General features: G+C 42.1%; 1 protein-coding gene across 2 annotated transcripts in view; it reads left to right on the top strand.

Annotated features, from left to right (window-relative positions):
• Positions 1 to 6000: 6000 nt before the first annotated feature.
• LOC123745412 (coiled-coil domain-containing protein 102A) overlaps positions 6001 to 21057 on the top strand; it is a 63690-nt gene continuing 48633 nt past the window's right edge. For both annotated transcript variants that reach the window (XM_069300849.1, XM_045725949.2), the window contains exons 1-2: positions 6001 to 6127; positions 11834 to 11974. In XM_069300849.1, the coding sequence (XP_069156950.1) occupies positions 11843 to 11974 (132 nt within the window). In that variant the 5' untranslated portion in view covers positions 6001 to 6127; positions 11834 to 11842. The remainder of the gene's footprint in view (positions 6128 to 11833; positions 11975 to 21057) is intronic.

The raw sequence follows: 21057 nt of genomic DNA, 5'->3' as shown, positions 1-21057 counted from the left end.
TTGAACGTGTCCAGCGTAGGATGACTAAGTTAATTCCCCAAATTAGAAATCTTTCATATGAAGAAAGATTAACAAAGCTTAAGTTGCATTCACTGGAAAGGCGAAGAGTTAGGGGTGACATGATAGAGGTTTACAAGTGGATGAATGGACATAACCGGGGGGATATTAATAGGGTATTAAAAGTATCAACACAGGACAGAACACGAAACAATGGATATAAATTGGATAAGTTTAGATTTAGGAAAGACTTGGGTAAATACTGGTTCAGTAACAGGGTTGTTGATTTGTGGAACCAATTGCCGCGTAACATTGTGGAGGTGGGGTCCCTCGATTGTTTCAAGCACGGGTTGGACAAGTATATGAGTGGGATTGGGTGGTTATAGAATAGGAGCTGCCTCGTATGGGCCAATAGGCCTTCTGCAGTTACCTTTGTTCTTATGTATCAAAGCAGATTCAATTATGTTCTGTTATAGGTGCTTTTACAATTTGTTATTGAAGAAGCACTCTCCCAATCAATTTGTCTGACATTGACGTGGTCTGACATTGTCATATATATATATATATATATATATATATATATATATATATATATATATATATATATATATATATATATATATATATATGTCGTACCTAATAGCCAGAACGCACTTCTCAGCCTACTATTCAAGGCCCGATTTGCCTAATAAGCCAAGTTTTCATGAATTAATGTTTTTTCGTCTACCTAATCTACCTAACCTAACCTAACCTAGCTTTTTTTGGCTACCTAACCTAACCTTACCTATAAATATAGGTTAGGTTAGGTTAGGTAGGGTTGGTTAGGTTCGGTCATATATCTACGTTAATTTTAACTCCAATAAAAAAAAATTGACCTCATACATAGAGAAAAGGGTTGCTTTATCATTTCATAAGAAAAAAATTATAGTAAATATATTAATTCAGGAAAACTTGGCTTATTAGGCAAATCGGGCCTTGAATAGTAGGCTGAGAAGTGAGTTCTGGCTACTAGGTACGACATATATATATATATATATATATATATATATATATATATATATATATATATATATACCTAAACCATATTACTTTACCATTGTAATCTTAGATATCATCTGATATCATGGTTGTTGTATTGAGTGCATATTCTACTGCATTATTTCTTGAAACTTTTCCTTGAAATGATCCTCATATTGTGCTTCAGTGAACGAATGTATAACCCTGAAATGTTATCCTCATGTGTCTAGTAATCCTTGTTTCTTTATTGTGTATTGTTATTATTGTGTATTATTCCAATCTGCTTTTGTGTCAAAATTTCTTCAATGTACCTGTAAACATTCTTTGTCAATTTTACTGTAATTATTCCACTTAAAATTATCTGTACCTGTAAAGAAAAGCTGTAAAGTACCTGTAAACATGGCGTGGCTGAAGATATGAACACCAAACTACACATCAGAAAATGACGAAACGACGGCGTTTCTGTCCGTCCTGGACCATGATAGTTATCAAGTTCAAGCCCACAATGTAGTACAGAAAATAGGAGATGCTTTTTCGCCTAAAGGGTTATAAACCTTATAGGTAGGAGCTATAAGGGTTATAAACCTTTATTATAGGAGCGCTATGTCATGGGTTCGTATTCTGGCGGGGGAGGATTTACTGGGCGCAAATCCTTAACTGTAGCCTCTGTTTAACTCAACAGTAAAATGAGTACTTGGTTGTAAAAACGATTCTTCGCGGCGGGGATCGTATTCCAGGGACCTGCCCGAAACGCTACGCGTACTAGTGGCTGTACAAGAATGTAACAACTCTTGTATATATCTCAAAAAAAAGTAAACCGCATACCCGCCGAAGCCGTAAATGGCAAAACATTAATGCAGTTCAAAATCTAATTGGAAAAAATCCTCAGGAAAAATCGAAGGGGACCTTCAGCAAGTCACCGCCTTCCTATCCCTGCCGAGGCCACATAGAGATATGGTGGTTAGTTTAGTACATTTATTATGCACCCCATACCCATCCTGTGAGCGGTAGTGGAAAGGATAACAGAGGCACATAATGGGCTCAGAGACTGAACCCTACGTAGCCCACATAAATGCGTAAATCAAATGCTTGATTTGATATTTACCCTAAATGAATGGGATATAAGGGAAGTTAAGATGGAAGCGCCCTTGGGAATGAGTGACCACAGTGTATTGAACTTTGAGTACCTGGTAGAGCTAGGACTTATCTCCCCCCAAAAAGAACTAGGAATCAAAAGGCTGGCATACCGAAAGGGGAATTATGAACAGATGAGAAGTTTCCTAAGTGAAATACCTTGGGACACAGACCTCAGAGACAAGTCTGTACAGGGTATGATGGACTATGTTACCCAAAAGTGTCAGGAGGCAGTAAACAGGTTCATCCCGGCCCAAAGGGAAAAATCCGAGAAGCAACAGAAGAATCCATGGTATAATAGGGCATGTATGGAAGCGAAGAAACTGAACAAAAAGGCGTGGAGGAACTTCCGGAATAACAGAACACCAGAAAGCAGGGAGAGATACCAGAGAACCAGGAATGAGTACGTCAGGGTGAGAAGAGAAGCAGAGAAAAATTTTGAAAATGATATAGCAAACAAAGCCAAGACCGAACCAAAGCTACTCCACAGTCACATCAGAAGGAAAACAACAGTGAAAGAACAGGTATTGAAACTTAGAACAGGCGAGGACAGGTATACAGAGAATGACAGAGAGGTGTGTGAGGAACTCAACAAGAGGTTCCAGGAGGTCTTCACAATAGAACAGGGTGAGGTCACTGTGCTAGGAGAAAGGGAGGTAAACCAGGCGGCCTTGGAGGAGTTCGAAATTACGAGAGAGGAGGTCAAGAGACACCTGCTGGATGTTAGAAAGGCGGTTGGTCCAGATGGGATCTCACCATGGGTACTGAAAGAGTGTGCAGAGGCACTTTGCTTGCCACTCTCCATAGTGTATAGTAAATCACTAGAGACGGGAGACCTACCAGAAATATGGAAGACGGCGAATGTGGTCCCAATATACAAAAAGGGCGACAGACAAGAGGCACTGAACTACAGGCCAGTGTCCTTGACTTGTATACCATGCAAGGTGATGGAGAAGATCGTGAGAAAAAACCTGGTAACACATCTGGAGAGAAGGGACTTCGTGACAAATCGCCAACATGGATTCAGGGAGGGTAAATCTTGCCTTACAGGCTTGATAGAATTCTACGATCAGGTGACACAGATTAAGCAAGAAAGAGAGGGCTGGGCGGACTGCATTTTCTTGGATTGTCGGAAAGCCTTTGACACAGTACCGCATAAGAGGCTGGTACATAAGCTGGAGAGACAGGCAGGTGTAGCTGGTAAGGTGCTCCAGTGGATAAGGGAGTATCTAAGCAATAGGAAGCAGAGAGTTACGGTGAGGGGTGAGACCTCCGATTGGCGTGAAGTCACCAGTGGAGTCCCACAGGGCTCTGTACTCGGTCCTATCTTGTTTCTGATATATGTAAATGATCTCCCGGAGGGTATCGATTCATTTCTCTCAATGTTTGCGGACGATGCTAAAATTATGAGAAGGATTAAAACAGAAGAGGACTGTTTGAGGCTTCAAGAAGACCTAGACAAGCTGAAGGAATGGTCGAACAAATGGTTGTTAGAGTTTAACCCAACCAAATGTAATGTAATGAAGATAGGTGTAGGGAGCAGGAGGCCAGATACAAGGTATCATCTGGGAGAGGAAATTCTTCAGGAGTCAGAGAAGGAAAAAGACTTGGGGGTTGATATCACGCCAGACCTGTCTCCTGCAGCACATATCAAGCGGATAACATCAGCGGCATATGCCAGGCTGGCCAACATACGAACGGCATTCAGAAACTTGTGTAAAGAATCATTCAGAACTTTGTATACCACATATGTCAGGCCAATCCTGGAGTATGCAGCCCCAGCATGGAGTCCATATCTAGTCAAGGATAAGACTAAACTGGAAAAGGTTCAAAGGTTTGCCACCAGACTAGTACCGGAGCTGAGAGGTATGAGCTACGAGGAGAGACTACGGGAATTAAACCTCACTTCGCTGGAAGACAGAAGAGTTAGGGGGGACATGATCACCACATTCAAGATTCTGAAGGGGATTGATAGGGTAGATAAAGACAGTCTATTTAACACAAGGGGAACACGCACAAGGGGACACAGGTGGAAACTGAGTGCCCAAATGAGCCACAGAGATATTAGAAAGAACTTTTTTAGTGTCAGAGTGGTTGACAAATGGAATGCATTAGGGGGTGATGTGGTGGAGGCTCACTCCATACACAGTTTCAAGTGTAGATATGACAGAGCCCGATAGGCTCAGGAATCTGTACACCTGTTGATTGACGGTTGAGAGGCGGGACCAAAGAGCCAGAGCTCAACCCCCGCAAACACAACTAGGTGAGTACAACTAGGTGAGTACATGTAAACTTATGAAATATATTAACAAAAGCTAACTATACAATGCTGTATCTTACTTAGCTAAACCAATACTGGGGTTAAGTTCCATTACTTGCCTCTGTAGCCTTTCCCACTATCACTTACAGGATGGGTATTGGGTGCACAATAATGGACTAAACTAGCTAAGCGAGTGCACGGAAGTAAAAGTGTATTTGAAGGGTAAAAAGTGCAAGAGTGTGTCGACTCCCAATACACTCTTAAAACAAATATTATAACGAGGCTTAGCAGGGAGGACCTCCCCCATGCTTAAGAAGGAGAGTATAGGGGAAGAAATTTACCTGATTTACTACTTGAGGGCCACTAACCCTAGTGGCGTCGAGGAGGACAGGAAGCCGGCGGCTTGTCGAAGGTTCCCTCCACTTGCCATGATGATATAGTCTGAGTTGAAGGGGGTGAAGTTGAAAGTTCGGGGGTGAAAGGCTGAGTGTAGTGGGAACGCAATTGTGGGGAAGGTGAGAAGTGTTGTTGGTGATTAAGTGGGAACGCAATTGTGGGGAAGGTGAGAAGTGTTGTTGGTGATTAAGGGGCAACGACGATCGTGGGAAAGGCGAGAGGTGTATATGGAGGAAAGTGGAGCCGTGTGGGGGTATAGGAGAGGCGTGGTCCTTACAGGTGTAGGGAGTGTTGGGGCCAGTGTTGGCGTGGTCCTTACTGGTGTAGGGAGTGTTGGGGCCGGTGTTGGCAGGGTGCTTACTGGTGTAGGGAGTGTTGGGGCCGGTGTTGGCGTGGTCCTTACTGGTGTAGGGAGTGTTGGGGCCGGTGTTGGCAGGGTGCTTACTGGTGTAGGGAGTGTTGGGGCCGGTGCTGGCGTGGTCCTTACTGGTGTAGGCAGTGTTGGGGCCGGTGCTGGCGTGGTCCTTACTGGTGTAGGCAGTGTTGGGGCCGGTGTTGGCGTGGTGCTTACTGGTGTAGGGAGTGTTGGGGCCAGTGTTGGCGTGGTGCTTACTGGTGTAGGGAGTGTTGGGGGCCGGTGTTGGCGTGGTCCTTACTGGTGTAGGCAGTGTTGGGGCCGGTGTTGGCGTGGTCCTTACTGGTGTAGGCAGTGTTGGGGCCGGTATTGGCGTGGTCCTTACAGGTGTAGGGAGTGTTGGGGCCGGTGTTGGCGTGGTGCTTACAGGTGTAGGGAGTGTTGGGGCCGGTGTTGGCGTAGTCCTTACAGGTGTAGGGAGTGTTGGGGCCGGTGTTGGCGTGGTCCTTACTGGTGTAGGCAGTGTTGGGGCCGGTATTGGCGTGGTCCTTACAGGTGTAGGGAGTGTTGGGGCCGGTGTTGGCGTGGTGCTTACAGGTGTAGGGAGTGTTGGGGCCGGTGTTGGCGTGGTGCTTACAGGTGTAGGGAGTGTTGGGGCCGGTGTTGGCGTGGTCCTTACAGGTGTAGGGAGTGTTGGGGCCGGTGTTGGCGTGGTCCTTACAGGTGTAGGGAGTGTTGGGGCCGGTGTTGGCGTGGTCCTTACAGGTGTAGGGAGTGTTGGGGCCGGTGTTGGCGTGGTCCTTACAGGTGTAGGGAGTGTTGGGGCCGGTGTTGGCGTGGTCCTTACAGGTGTAGGGAGTGTTGGGGCCGGTGTTGGCGTGGTGGGTTGCGGCCCCGGCCGCCAGGTGGCAGCGGCGGGTGTTGTCAACATTGCCCACTCCAAGATGTGATGACGGCCCGCATACCTAGTGAGTTATGTCGCCTCTACACCACCTCTTGCCGCACACTCTAGCTGCTCCACCGGTCTGGTGGCAGACAAGGCCGCCTAGTAGTCGGCAGTGAGGAATTTTCTGGTTTGCGGGAGGATGTGAGGCATGGGAGAGGCTGGGGAGTTGATCAGTCATTCTGAGAGGTCTCCCACCTCCCAAAATGTGCGAGCATCACCTGAGCTGCTCACCTCACGCCCCCTGGACCTCCTGTACGCACACCTGCCCCTCTGTGCCTACACCTGCCCCCTCCTGAGGGGTGTGGCACAGCCCAGGTGCTTTGTCACCTGCAGCAGGACAAGCCAAGACAAGCCTAAGATGAGGGTCAATGATCAGATTAAGCAGTGTTTATATTTGTCTTCCTAGTTCACACCTTAATTGAAGGCTGTTTGTTTATATTTCCTGCTAATTATATGTGCTGTAGAGGTTCCCTTTGTAAATTATATATTTGTATTCCTTATAGATTATTTTGTTTAGACTAAATAATGAGTTTTCAAAGATGTCATTGCAAGAATTTGTTAATTTGATAACTATTTAGCATTTTGAGGTAAAAGCAAGACTCTTAAAGTGACAAGTCTTGGACAGCAATTATAATATTTTTGCACTGAACGTGTCATGAATAATGAATGAAATTGATATACATAAATTATGAATAATGAAGTACTGTAATGAAAATGAATTGGTAAACTATTTTGTGATCATAAAAAGTTAAAAAAGCATTGGATAATACTGTAATGTAATAGGCATCATTTGATGATTAAAAGGAGAGGAGGCAGGAGATGCCCCATCTTACAGGTCATGTAAGATGGGGCGGAGGAAGGAGAGAATAAGATAACAAAAAACAGGCAGTGAGGTTGAGTAGGAGGGAAATGGGTGAGAAGAGCAGAAGATATAATGCCGAAGGAAATGAAAAGTCAGAGATCTTATATACCATGCTGCAGGTCACGTTAGGTACCATACTGCAGGTCATGTTAGGTACCATACTGCAGGTCATGTTAGGTACCATGCTGCAGGTCATGTTAGGTACCATACTGCAGGTCATGTTAGGTACCATACTGCAGGTCACGTTAGGTACCATACTGCAGGTCATGTTAGGTACCATACTGCAGGTCACGTTAAGTACCATACTGCAGGTCACGTTAGGTACCATACTGCAGGTCACGTTAGGTACCATACTGCAGGTCACGTTAGGTACCATACTGCAGGTCACGTTAAGTACCATACTGCAGGTCACGTTAGGTACCATACTGCAGGTCACGTTAGGTACCATACTGCAGGTCACGTTAGGTACCATACTGCAGGTCACGTTAAGTACCATACTGCAGGTCACGTTAGGTACCATACTGCAGGTCACGTTAAGTACCATACTGCAGGTCACGTTAAGTACCATACTGCAGGTCACGTTAAGTACCATACTGCAGGTCACGTTAGGTACCATACTGCAGGTCACGTTAGGTACCATACTGCAGGTCACGTTAAGTACCATACTGCAGGTCACGTTAAGTACCATACTGCAGGTCACGTTAGGTACCATACTGCAGGTCATGTTAGGTACCATACTGCGAGTCATGTTAGGTACCATATTGCAGGTCACGTTAGGTACCATACTGCAGGTCATGTTAGGTACCATACTGCAGGTCACGTTAGGTACCATACTGCAGGTCACATTAAGTACCATACTGCAGGTCACGTTAGGTACCATACTGCAGGTCACGTTAGGTACCATATTGTGGGTCATGTTGGGTACCATTCTACAGGTCAAGTTAGGTACCATGCTACAGGTCATGTTAGGTACCATACTACAGGTCATGTTAGGTACCATGCTACAGGTCATGTTAGGTACCATACTGCAGGTCACGTCAGGTACCATACTGCAGGTCACGTTAAGTACCATACTGCAGGTCACGTTAGGTACCATATTGTGGGTCATGTTGGGTACCATTCTACAGGTCAAGTTAGGTACCATGCTACAGGTCATGTTAAGTACCATACTACAGGTCACATTAGGTGCCATGCTACACGTCATGTTAGGTACCATGCTACAGGTCATGTTAGGTACCATACTACAGGTCATGTTAGGTACCATGCTACAAGTCATGTTAGGTACCATGCTGCAGGTCATGTTAGGTACCATACTGCAGGTCATGTTAGGCACCATGCTTCAGGTCATGTTAGGTACCATGTTACAGGTCATGTTAGGTACCATGCTTCAGATCATGTTAGGTACTGTGCTACGGGGCATATTAAGTACCATGCTATGGGTCATGTTAGGTACCGTGCTACAGGTCATGTTAGGTACCGTGCTACAGGTCATGTTTGGTACCATGCTTCAGGTCATGTTAGGTACCATGCTTCAGGTCATGTTAGGTACCGTGCTACAGGTCATGTTAGGTACCATACAGTGGGTCATGTTAGGTACCATACTACAGGTCATGTTAGGTACCATACTGCAGGTCTTGTTAGGTACCATGCTGCAGGTCATGTTAGGTACCATGCTACAGGTCATGTTAGGTACCATGCTACAGGTCATGTTAGGTACCATGCTACAGGTCATGTTAGGTACCATGCTACAGGTCATGTTAGGTACCATGCCACAGGTCATGTTAGGTACCATGCTTCAGTTCATGTTAGGTACCATGCTACAGGTCATGTTAGGTACCATGCTACAGGTCATGTTAGGTACCATGCTACAGGTCATGTTAGGTACCATGCTACAGGTCATGTTAGGTACCATGCTACAGGTCATGTTAGGTACTGTGCTACTGGTCATGTTAGGTACCATGCTACAGGTCATGTTAGGTACCATGCTACAGGTCATGTTAGGTGCCATGCTTCAAGTCATGTTAGGTACCATGCTACAGGTCATGTTAGGTACCATGCTGCAGGTCATGTTAGGTACCATGCTACAGGTCATGTTAGGTATCATGCTACTGGTCATGTTAGATACCATGCTACAGGTCATGTTAGGTACCGTGCTACAGGTCATGTTAGGTACCTTGCTACAGGTCATGTTAGGTACCATGCTACAGGTCATGTTAGGTACCATGCTACAGGTCATGTTAGGTACTGTGCTACTGGTCATGTTAGGTACCATGCTACAGGTCATGTTAGGTACCATGCTACAGGTCATGTTAGGTGCCATGCTTCAAGTCATGTTAGGTACCATGCTACAGGTCATGTTAGGTATCGTGCTACTGGTCATGTTAGATACCATGCTACAGGTCATGTTAGGTACCGTGCTACAGGTCATGTTAGGTACCGTGCTACAGGTCATGTTAGGTACCATGCTACAGGTCATGTTAGGTACCATGCTGCAGGTCATGTTAGGTACCATGCTACAGGTCATGTTAGGTGCCATGCTTCAAGTCATGTTAGGTACTATGCTACAGGTCATGTTAGGTTCCATACTGCATTTCATGTTAGGTACCATTCTACAGGTCATGTTAGGTACCATGCTACGGGTCATGTTAGGTACCATGCTACAGTTCATGTTAGGTACCATGCTTCACGTCATGTTAGGTTCCATACTGCATTTCATGTTAGGTACCATGCTACAGATCATGTTAGGTACTATACTGCAGGTCATGATAGGTACCATGCTACAGGTCATGCTAGGTACCGTGCTACAGGTCATGTTAGGTACCATGCTTCAGTTCATGTTAGGTACCATGCTACAGGTCATGTTAGGTACCATGCTGCAGGTCATGTTAGGTACCATGCTACAGGTCATGTTAGGTATCGTGCTACTGGTCATGTTAGATACCATGCTACAGGTCATGTTAGGTACTGTGCTACAGGTCATGTTAGGTACCATGCTACAGGTCATGTTAGGTACCATGCTACAGGTCATGTTAGGTACCATGCTGCAGGTCATGTTAGGTACCATGCTACAGGTCATGTTAGGTGCCATGCTTCAAGTCATGTTAGGTAGTATGCTACAGGTCATGTTAGGTTCCATACTGCATTTCATGTTAGGTACCATTCTACAGGTCATGTTAGGTACCATGCTACAGGTCATGTTAGGTACCATGCTACAGTTCATGTTAGGTACCATGCTACACGTCATGTTAGGTTCCATACTGCATTTCATGTTAGGTACCATGCTACAGATCATGTTAGGTACTATACTGCAGGTCATGATAGGTACCATGCTACAGGTTATGTTAGGGACCGTGCCACAGGTCATGTTAGGTACCATGCTTCAGTTCATGTTAGGTACCATGCTACAGGTCATGTTAGGTACCGTGCTACAGGTCATGTTAGGTACCATACTGCGGGTCATGTTAGATACCATGCTACTGGTCATGTTAGGTACCATGCTACAGGTCATGTTAGGTACCGTGCTACAGGTCATGTTAGGTACCATGCTACAGGTCATGTTAGGTACCATGCTACAGGTCATGTTAGGTACCATGCTACAGGTCACGTTAGATACCATGCTACAGGTCATGTTAGGCACCATGCTACAGGTCATGTTAGGTACCATGCTACAGGTCATGTTAGGTACCGTGCTACAGGTCATGTTAGGTACCATGCTACGGGGCATGTTATGTACCATGCTACGGGTCATGTTAGGTACCGTGCTACAGGTCATATTAGGTACTGTGCTACGGGGCATAGGTACCGTATTACAGGTCATGTTAGGTACCGTGGTACAGGTCATGTTAGGTATCGTGCTACAGGTCATGTTTGGTACCGTGCTACAGGGCATGTTAGGTACCATGCTATGAGGCATGGTAAGTACTGTGCTACAGGTCATGTTAGGTACCATGCTACAGGTCATGTTAGGTACCGTCCTACAGGTCATGTTGTGTACTGTGATGTGTCATGTTAGGTACCGTGCTATGGGTCATGTTAGGTACCATGCTACGGGGCATGTTAGGTACCATGCTACAGGTCATGTTAGGTACACCTGTACCGTGCTATAGGTCATGATAGGTACCGTGTTACAGGTCATGTTAGGTATCGTGTTACAGGTCATGTTAGGTACCGTGCTACAGGTCATGTTAGGTACTGTGCTGCAGTTCATGATAGGTACCATGCTATAGGTCATGTTAGGTACCATGCAACAGGTCAAGTTAGGTACCATGTAACAGGTCAGGTTAGGTACCATGCTACAGGTCATGTTAGGTACCATGCTACAGGTCATGTTAGGTACCATGCTACAGGTCGTGTTAGGTACCATGCTACAGGTCATGTTAGGTACCATGTAACAGGTCAGGTTAGGTACAATGCTACAGGTCGTGTTAGGTACCATGCAACAGGTCAGGTTAGCTAAGGTGCACTTTCCTCTGTTCATATGTTACAAGTTATAATAATAATAATAATATTAATAATAATAATAATAATAATAATAAGCATTATGCAAAAGAATGTGTACATAAAAAATTGAACATAAGAGTGAGGGACAATTGTATGGACAGGTGTTACACATACTAATGTTTGGTATATGAGGTTGCATTAGGCTAGGTAATAGGTATTTGATAATTTCTTTGGCAGTTACTAATCTTTGGCAAGATGAAAGTGAGAGTGACTTCAGGATAAAGTTTACGGACATATTTCATTATGTTGTTTGTGTGATAACCTGTGCTTGTGGTCTTCTGATAGGCAGTTTGTTAGTGAAAGACACTTTACAGTATATTAAAACGTATGCACATTCCTTATTTACTGTATGTTTTTAATTTACAGACGGTTGTGATGATGGCACAATCTGGCGGCAGTGCAACCCGTCGTGGGGCTCAGGCTCCTCTCCCAGGAGCTCACCCACACCCCCCTCCCTCTCACTCACATGACCCAGTGCCACTTCCATATCACTGGCATGACAAACAAGTTAGTAACTTTGGTTCAGTATATTAGGCCTTATCTTAAATCTGATATAACAATTCATGAATAAAGTCTGTAAATTTCTTGGTCTTTATGACTTTACCATGTAATGAATCACCATGTCACTACAGTAACTTTCCTTGGTCAATACCTCTGCTACGATTAGTACTTCCCTACTCTGGTCAACAATGCTATTATCATTTACATTGAGGTTCGTCTTACCTTCACAACTATTCACTTTAATAATTAAACTGAACATTGACTCTGTGCAACATGGGACAATCTACCACCCAATTTTGCAGTGGAAAACCTACAGCTTGTCTCATGTGAATGTGAGCTTCAACCAACCCGTACATAATGTAACTTGGATACTTAGTACTGTACTGAAGGATAATTATATATAATCACTGATTGATGTTTACTGCTGCTACCACTCCTCAATTATGGTAATTAATTATGCTGATTAATTGTTCATACCCATGATGAGACGAGTCCAGGACATATAACCCAAGTGATTTTTTAATCTTTTGATAATTACCAAATTAGCTATGAAATATTTATTATTGCTCCTTCTGATAATTATACTACCTGAACTTATTTTAGTCACTTAGAAAATCTCATGAAATATTGAAGGCAATTCGGCTCAAGAGGTATGTGCTTGAGATAAAGACTAAAAACTATTTCGATATAAACTGAAATAGCAAGCAACATTTAACAAGATAATGTATTAAACAAAATCCGCTATGCCCTACTCTAAAATCTGTATACTGTACCTAGGATACAGGATACCTAAGATACTGTACCTAGCAATACAAACATTCAATGGGAAACAATCTAAGGCAACAAAACTCCCACACAGGGAATAGCTCAACTGACGGCTGAAGCATACAAGGTCTGCTTGAAGCACGTGCCCGTGAAGAGGGTCAGAAAGAGGACCACTCTAGAAAGAGAACGAAGGCGACTGTACATGAGAAGAAAAAAATAACTGAAATGCTTAGGCAGACATGACTATCACAAGAAAGGAAAATAAACCTAAATCAAAGAAATAGAACAAACGTTGAAGCGATGATATGAGTCTGAAAAAATGAAATTGGAACAAAAAGTTATACAAGAGATAAGGAAAAATCCGAAATATTTTTTCACCAACGCAAAATCAAAATCAAAAACCTCCACCAGTATTGGACCTTTAATTACAACTAAAGGTACATACACAGAGGACAACAAAGAAATTAGTGAAATTCTAAGAGGCCAGTATGAGGCTATGTTTAGCACGCCAATAAACAACATGAAAGTTGATGATCCAGACAGCTTCTTTATGAATGACATTCAAGCTACAGATAATATAACAGATATTAACACAAACTCGGAAGACTTTGAAAGAGAAATTGACAATATGCCCATGCACTCAGCTCCTGGGCCAGACTCATGGAATTCAATACTGTATTCATTATGAAATGTAAAGTACCAGTAGCGTAAGCGCTCAGCATAATATGGAGAAAGAGCCTGGATACAGGGGAGATACCAGCTGCACTTAAATCAGCAGGTAAAGCTCCGCTGCACAAGGGGGGTAGTAAGGCCTTGGCAAAAAATTATAGACCAGTTGCACTAACATCTCACATAATAAAAGTTTTTGAAAGAGTGATTAGGACTCAATTTTCTAGTTTTATGGAAAATAATGAACTACACAACCCAGGACAACATGGATTTAGAGCAGGAAGATCCTGTCTGTCACAGTTACTTAACCACTATGACAAAATCACAGAAGCTTTGGAAGAAAAGCAAAATGCAGATGTAGTATACACAGACTTTGCAAAGGCATTCGACAGATGTGATCATGGGGTGATAGCACACAAAATGAGGTCAATGGGAATAACTGGTAAAGTAGGACGCTGGATAGTCAATTTCCTGTCGAACAGAACACAAAGAGTAACAGTCAATCAAATAAAATCGAGCCCAAGCGCAGTTAAAAGCTCTGTACCTCAAGGTACAGTCCTTGCACCACTGCTTTTCCTTATTCTCATATCAGATATAGTCAAAAATACAAGTCACAGCTTCGTGTCATCCTTTGCAGATGACATGAAAATCAGCATGAAAATTACCTCTGCGGAAGACATTGAAAAACTACAAGCAGATATCAACAACGTGTTCGATTGGGCAGCAGAAAATAACATGATGTTTAACAGTGATAAATTTTAAATATTGTTATTAAATAACAAATGTAACAATATTTGTTAGTAGAGTAATAATATATAGGTAGAGTATATAATATGATAATGCATTTTTATTGTCTACAAGAAAAATAAAGACACTGATGCAAACGCCTCCTGAAGGTCACCTCTTGCAACGAATCCAACGCTCCAACGAACTGGGGTCGGTCCCATATAGTATGTTGAATCGAGGTTGTACTGTGTTTCAAAAAATTTAATTTCTTTTTTTCTACAAAAAAGTCATTGCAACATCTCAGCAGTAACCTCTTTATATCCCAGCATCATTGGCATCTTTAAACAAAAACAACATAATTTATTTGCATCATCGGAGGCGTCCGAGAATGTGCGAGAAGCAGTGCGATCTCGCCATGTGGTCTTGTCGTCATTCAAATGAGCGGTCGCCATACGAGACGAATTGTCAGTGTTCTAGGCGATCGTTACCCAAAATGCTCGCCATTTGAGGCGAGCGAGGTTCTACTGTATATATATATACAGGCATACCTCAGTTTAAGAGTTTAATTGGTTCCTGGAGACGCCTCGTATTCCGAAAACTCGCATTCCGAAGCTAATTTCCCCATAAGAAATAAAGGGAAATGAATTAATCCGTTCCTGACTACCCCAAAAACCCCACATCAAACTAAATTTTTATACCTAATTCATCTAAATAAACCTACAAAACTATGTTCAAGTTATTACTTACCTTGCTGTTGAATGCTGTAGGCGTATGGAAGATGGTGAGGAGGTGGGAGGAAGAGAGGAGTTACTGTTTGGAAGGGGAGTCCCCTTCCATTATCACATCAGGCAGTGAGGACTTCACTTGTATGCACACTCTGGCACATTTTGCCTGCATACCACTAGGACTTGCTTGTTTTACTAAGAATTTGTCTAATGACACTTGTTTTTCCCTACATTTTAACACTTGTCTGTAGTAGGACATCACATTATCATTTAAAAGGTCAATGCAACGTCCTGCTACAGCTTTATCTGGGTGAGTTTTTTCAACAAAACTCTGCAGTTCTTCCCATACTTCACACATTTTCTTAATCAAGAAGGGACATCCTCTACTGCCTCTACTCACAGCTATTTTCTTAGGTTGAACCTTACCAATGGGTTTCTTGAGACCCATGGCAAGATATATAATGACAACTTTTATGCTCAAATGGCCAAAAAAACGATAAAAAACTGTAAATCCTTGTGAAGAATTCAGGTGGGATAGTCACTGGACACGAGACACTGGTAAACTGAGGCGCGATCGCCATGCCACCACGCGCCAGTCGGCCTGTACACGTATCAACAAACTCGCGTCCCGAGGTAACCCTCGCCTTCCGAGACATATTTTTGGAGTAAATCCTGCTCGTCTTCCGAAAAACTCGCATACAGGGACACTCGCATTCCGAGGTACCACTGTGTGTGTGTGTGTGTGTGTGTGTGTGTATGTATGTATGTGTGTGTGTGTGTATGTATATATATATATATATATATATATATATATATATATATATATATATATATATATGACAATGTCAGACCACGAAGGAAAATGAAACAGGAAATTTCCTTAAGTACTTTCGTATATTAAATACATCTTCAGAAGGTCATTTTACAGATCGAGTGATGGGTATAAATAGGCAGGAGAGAGTGGTGAAGTAAGGTGAGGTACAATACTTGGACAACGCAGAAGGCCCATTGGCCCATCAGATGCACCCAATTGGACCATCTGATGTAGCCCAATGGCCCATCTGATACAGCAGACATACAAGCATAATACATAGGTAATTATAACATAAAGAGGTAAATATATACAATAAATTAGTGAGTTGTCTCACTAATTTATTGTATATATTTACCTCTTTATGTTATAATTACCTATGTATTATGCTTGTATGTCTGCTGTATCAGATGGGCCATTGGGCTACATCAGATGGTCCAATTGGGTGCATCTGATGGGCCAATGGGCCTTCTGCGTTGTCCAAGTATTGTACCTCACCTTACTTCACCACTCTCTCCTGCCTATTTATACCCATCACTCGATCTGTAAAATGACCTTCTGAAGATGTATTTAATATACGAAAGTACTTAAGGAAATTTCCTGTTTCATTTTCCTTCGTGGTCTGACATTGTCACATTCTTAATCACGTGTTTATTTTCGTGATATACACACATATATATATATATATATATATTAGTATATTTTGGTAGCAGTCTTTCCTGTAGACATATATTATTAAATATGACCGAAAAAGTAAGATTAATAATTCTAACACGAATTTTCTCAATCTTTCGTACATTACGCTTCACTGTTGGAGGTAAATAAAAAATCACTTCTCCAAAATTCATTTTTATTTCTAGTCTGACGCAACACGGGCGCGTTTCGTAAAACTTATTACATTTTCAAAGACTTCACAAATACACAACTGATTAGAACGTATCTCTGATTTTATATCTACATTTGAGTGAGGTGGTAAGGGTGATGTGGCATTAACACAAGACAGAACAGGAGGGGATATTAATAGGGTATTAAAAGTATCAACACAAGACAGAACAGAAACAATGGGTATTGAATAGAAGTGTTTGTAGAAAGCCTATTGGTCCATATTTCTTGATGCTTCTATATTGGAGCGGAGTCTTGAGGTGGGTAGAATATAGTTGTGCAATAATTGGCTGTTGATTGCTGGTGTTGACTTCTTGATGTGTAGTGCCTCGCAAACGTCAAGCCGCCTGCTATCGCTGTATCTATCGATGATTTCTGTGTTGTTTACTAGGATTTCTCTGGCGATGGTTTGGTTATGGGAAGAGATTATATGTTCCTTAATGGAGCCCTGTTGCTTATGCATCGTTAAACGCCTAGAAAGAGATGTTGTTGTCTTGCCTATATACTGGGTTTTTTGGAGCTTACAGTCCCCAAGTGGGCATTTGAAGGCATAGACGACATTAGTCTCTTTTAAAGCGTTCTGTTTTGTGTCTGGAGAGTTTCTCATGAGTAGGCTGGCCGTTTTTCTGGTTTTATAGTAAATCGTCAGTTGTATCCTCTGATTTTTGTCTGTAGGGATAACGTTTCTATTAACAATATCTCCTGAGGGTCCTGAAAGATATTGTTAATAGAAACGTTATCCCTACAGACAAAAATCAGAGGATACAACTGACGATTTACTATAAAACCAGAAAAACGGCCAGCCTACTCATGAGAAACTCTCCAGACACAAAACAGAACGCTTTAAAAGAGACTAATGTCGTCTATGCCTTCAAATGCCCACTTGGGGACTGTAAGCTCCAAAAAACCCAGTATATAGGCAAGACAACAACATCTCTTTCTAGGCATTTAACGATGCATAAGCAACAGGGCTCCATTAAGGAACATATAATCTCTTCCCATAACCAAACCATCGCCAGAGAAATCCTAGTAAACAACACAGAAATCATCGATAGATACAGCGATAGCAGGCGGCTTGACGTTTGCGAGGCACTACACATCAAGAAGTCAACACCAGCAATCAACAGCCAATTATTGCACAACTATATTCTACCCACCTCAAGACTCCGCTCCAATATAGAAGCATCAAGAAATATGGACCAATAGGCTTTCTACAAACACTTCTATTCAATACCCATTGTTTCTGTTCTGTCTTGTGTTGATAATTTTAATACCCTATTAATATCCCCTCCTGTTCTGTCTTGTGTTAATGCCACATCACCCTTCCCACCTCACTCAAATGTAGATATAAAATCAGAGATACGTTCTAATCAATTGTGTATTTGTGAAGTCTTTGAAAATGTAATAAGTTTTATGAAACGCGCCCGTGTCGCGTCAGACTAGAAATAAAAATGAATTTTGGAGAAGTGATTTTTGATTTACCTCCAACAGTGAAGCGTAATGTACGAAAGATTGAGAAAATTCGTGTTAGAATTATTAATCTTACTTTTTCGGTCATATTTAATAATATATATATATATATATATATATATATATATATATATATATATATATATATATATATATATATATATATATATATATATATATATATATATATATCAGGCCTCACCCTGAACCCTTCTAAATGTGAAATAATATGTTCCAACCAGGGCATCGTAGAGAGAATAGAGGGTCTTCTGCCAAATATCCATAAAACTAAACCTGAAGACAGCACACTCCTAGGAGCTCCCCTGGGGTTGAAAGCCATCGATGAGGTCCTTGATAAGAAAATCGCCGACCTTAAGAGGATGGATGGGAGGATTGAGGATATTGATGCTCATGATGCACTCTACCTCATCACCAGATGTCTGTCCCTCCCCAGGTTAACCTACTTTCTGAGGTGTTCACCATCTTACAGTAGCCAAAAACTAAGTGAGTATGACCGGTTACTGAAATCAATGCTAGAAAAAGCCCTTAACCTCTCTCTCGATGACCTACAGTGGAAACAAGCCTCTCTTCCCGTAAGACTTGGGGGCCTCGGAGTTCGAACAGCAACGCAAATTGCTGTTCCAGCCTTCCTGTCCTCCTTATCAGCATCCGACGACCTTGTGAAGGAAATTCTACCTGCCCACTTACATCAGCTGGCAGGTGTACATGATCCCAATTTTACACGCTGTGCCACAGAGTGGGCCTCTCGTGCAGGCCAATCACCTCAACCACCATCCCCAAAATCCCACAAGCAATCCAGCTGGGATGGTCCCATTGTAGACCAAGTTGCTGCAGAGTGCCTGGGTGCTGCAACAACACAACACGACATTGCTCGCCTCACAGCAGTAGCAGCACCACATGCAGGGGATTTCCTGTTAGCAACCCCAATGTCGGCAACTGGCACGCGTCTCACACCACACGCCCTCCGAATTGCTGTGGCCCTCCGCCTTGCTGCCCCAATCCACACCAGATATAGGTGTATTTGCGGCGAGGTGGTGGCTGACAGGTACGGTCACCATGGCCTACTCTGCCAAAGCACAGGGGGATGGCACTCGAGGCACAGTGAAGTTAACGACATCATCAAGAGGAGCCTCACCACAGCTGGATGCCCAGCTGAAAGAGAGCCCCATTACCTAACGCCCCGTAACTCTGATGCTCTTATTGGTCGCCCGGATGGTATCACAGTGAACCCCTGGAAGAATGGCAAGCAGTTGGTATGGGACTACACGTGCGTATCAACCCTGGCTAACACCTACATTAACCTCAGTGTTGCACAACCAGGTGGCGCTGCCACCCACAGGGAAGCAGCCAAATCCCGTAAGTATAGAGAACTGGATCACCACTACAATTTTGTCCCCATTGCTTCTGAGACGCTCGGCGCCTGGGGTAAAAGTGCTACCAGTTTTTTGAAGGAACTGGGTTCTAGGCTCATTGAAACAACAAGGGACCCGAGAGCTGCAAGCTTTCTTTTCCAGCGCCTCAGTGTGGCGATACAGAGGGGAAATGCGCACTGCATCCAGGGTTCCTGCCCGCCATCTGAGGAGCTGGAGGAACTCGACAACCTATGACAACCATCTTTGTAACCCATATGTAACTCCTTTTTTGTAACAAAGTTCAAATAAAGTAAATATATATGTGTACATACAAAAGAATGGGGGTGGTAGGAGAAGATAATATTAGTGTTCAGTGAGAAGCCACAAGGTCTCCTCTGAATACTTTTTATTTTCTTCTCCGAGGCTATGGGTCCCCACATTGGCACCAGAGGTGGTACCCTCACAAAATTAAAAAAAAAAAAAAAAAAAAAAAAAAAAAAAAAAAAAAAAAATATATATATATATATATATATATATATATATATATATATATATATATATATAAGTTATATATATATGTAAGTTCTAATCAGTTGTGTATTTGTGAAGTCTTTGAAAATGTAATAAGTTTTACGAAACGCGCCCGTGTCGCGTCAGACTAGAAATAAAAATGAATTTTGGAGAAGTGATTTTTGATTTACCTCCAACAGTGAAGCGTAATGTACGAAAGATTGAGAAAATTCGTGTTAGAATTATTAATCTTACTTTTTCGGTCATATTTAATAATATATATATATATATATATATATATATATATATATATATATATATATATATATATATATATATATATATATATATATATATATATATATATATAGATATATATAATGTAATGTATATATATATATATATTTATATATATATATATATATATATATATATATATATATATATATATATATATATATATATATACATACATACACACACATACACATACATACATACATACATACATACATACATACATACATACATACATACATACATACATACAAGAAGGTACATAGCATTGATGATTTTACATTCATGTAAAATCTTCTTGGATTGATGATGGTTAAAATGATTTGACTTACTCTTCCACTCTTTGCATCAAGGTTTTTTGGCCATTTTTGGCTGTCATATAGCCATTGCTCCCTGCTCTCTCTGAGTGGATCAGGTTCTGGCTCTGGTCTCCGATAGGCACAGAACTTCAGGGACTGATGACACCAAACTAATATGGCACATGTCGGTTTGGAAAACTTCAGGGAGCCTCCGGGGCTCATCCAGAAAATGGCGTTTCATTATATTCAATGCTTTTTTTTTTTTTTTTAGTGCAACTGGTACTGTATGTAAGGTTTATTATTTATTATGGAAGAATGGAAGAGTTTGTACATACAGTAATGTACTAACACCAGTGGCATTAAAAAAACAAAAACAGCGTTGAATGTAATTTAACAGCATTTTAGTTCATGTTATACTAAGACCAGTTGCATTACAAAAAACCAGCATTGAATGTAATGAAATTCCATTTTTTACAATGTGGAAGTATACAAGAGATGTCGTATGAGTGAAAGAGGTGAGGGAATGAAATGTGAATGTGTGTAGGATGCTTGAGAATAGTTT

The sequence above is a fragment of the Procambarus clarkii genome, chromosome 44 (assembly GCF_040958095.1).
Source record: "Procambarus clarkii isolate CNS0578487 chromosome 44, FALCON_Pclarkii_2.0, whole genome shotgun sequence".
Taxonomy (NCBI): domain Eukaryota; kingdom Metazoa; phylum Arthropoda; class Malacostraca; order Decapoda; family Cambaridae; genus Procambarus; species Procambarus clarkii.
Note: the sequence above shows the minus strand (reverse complement) of the source record. Positions and strands in the feature narration are given on the sequence as shown.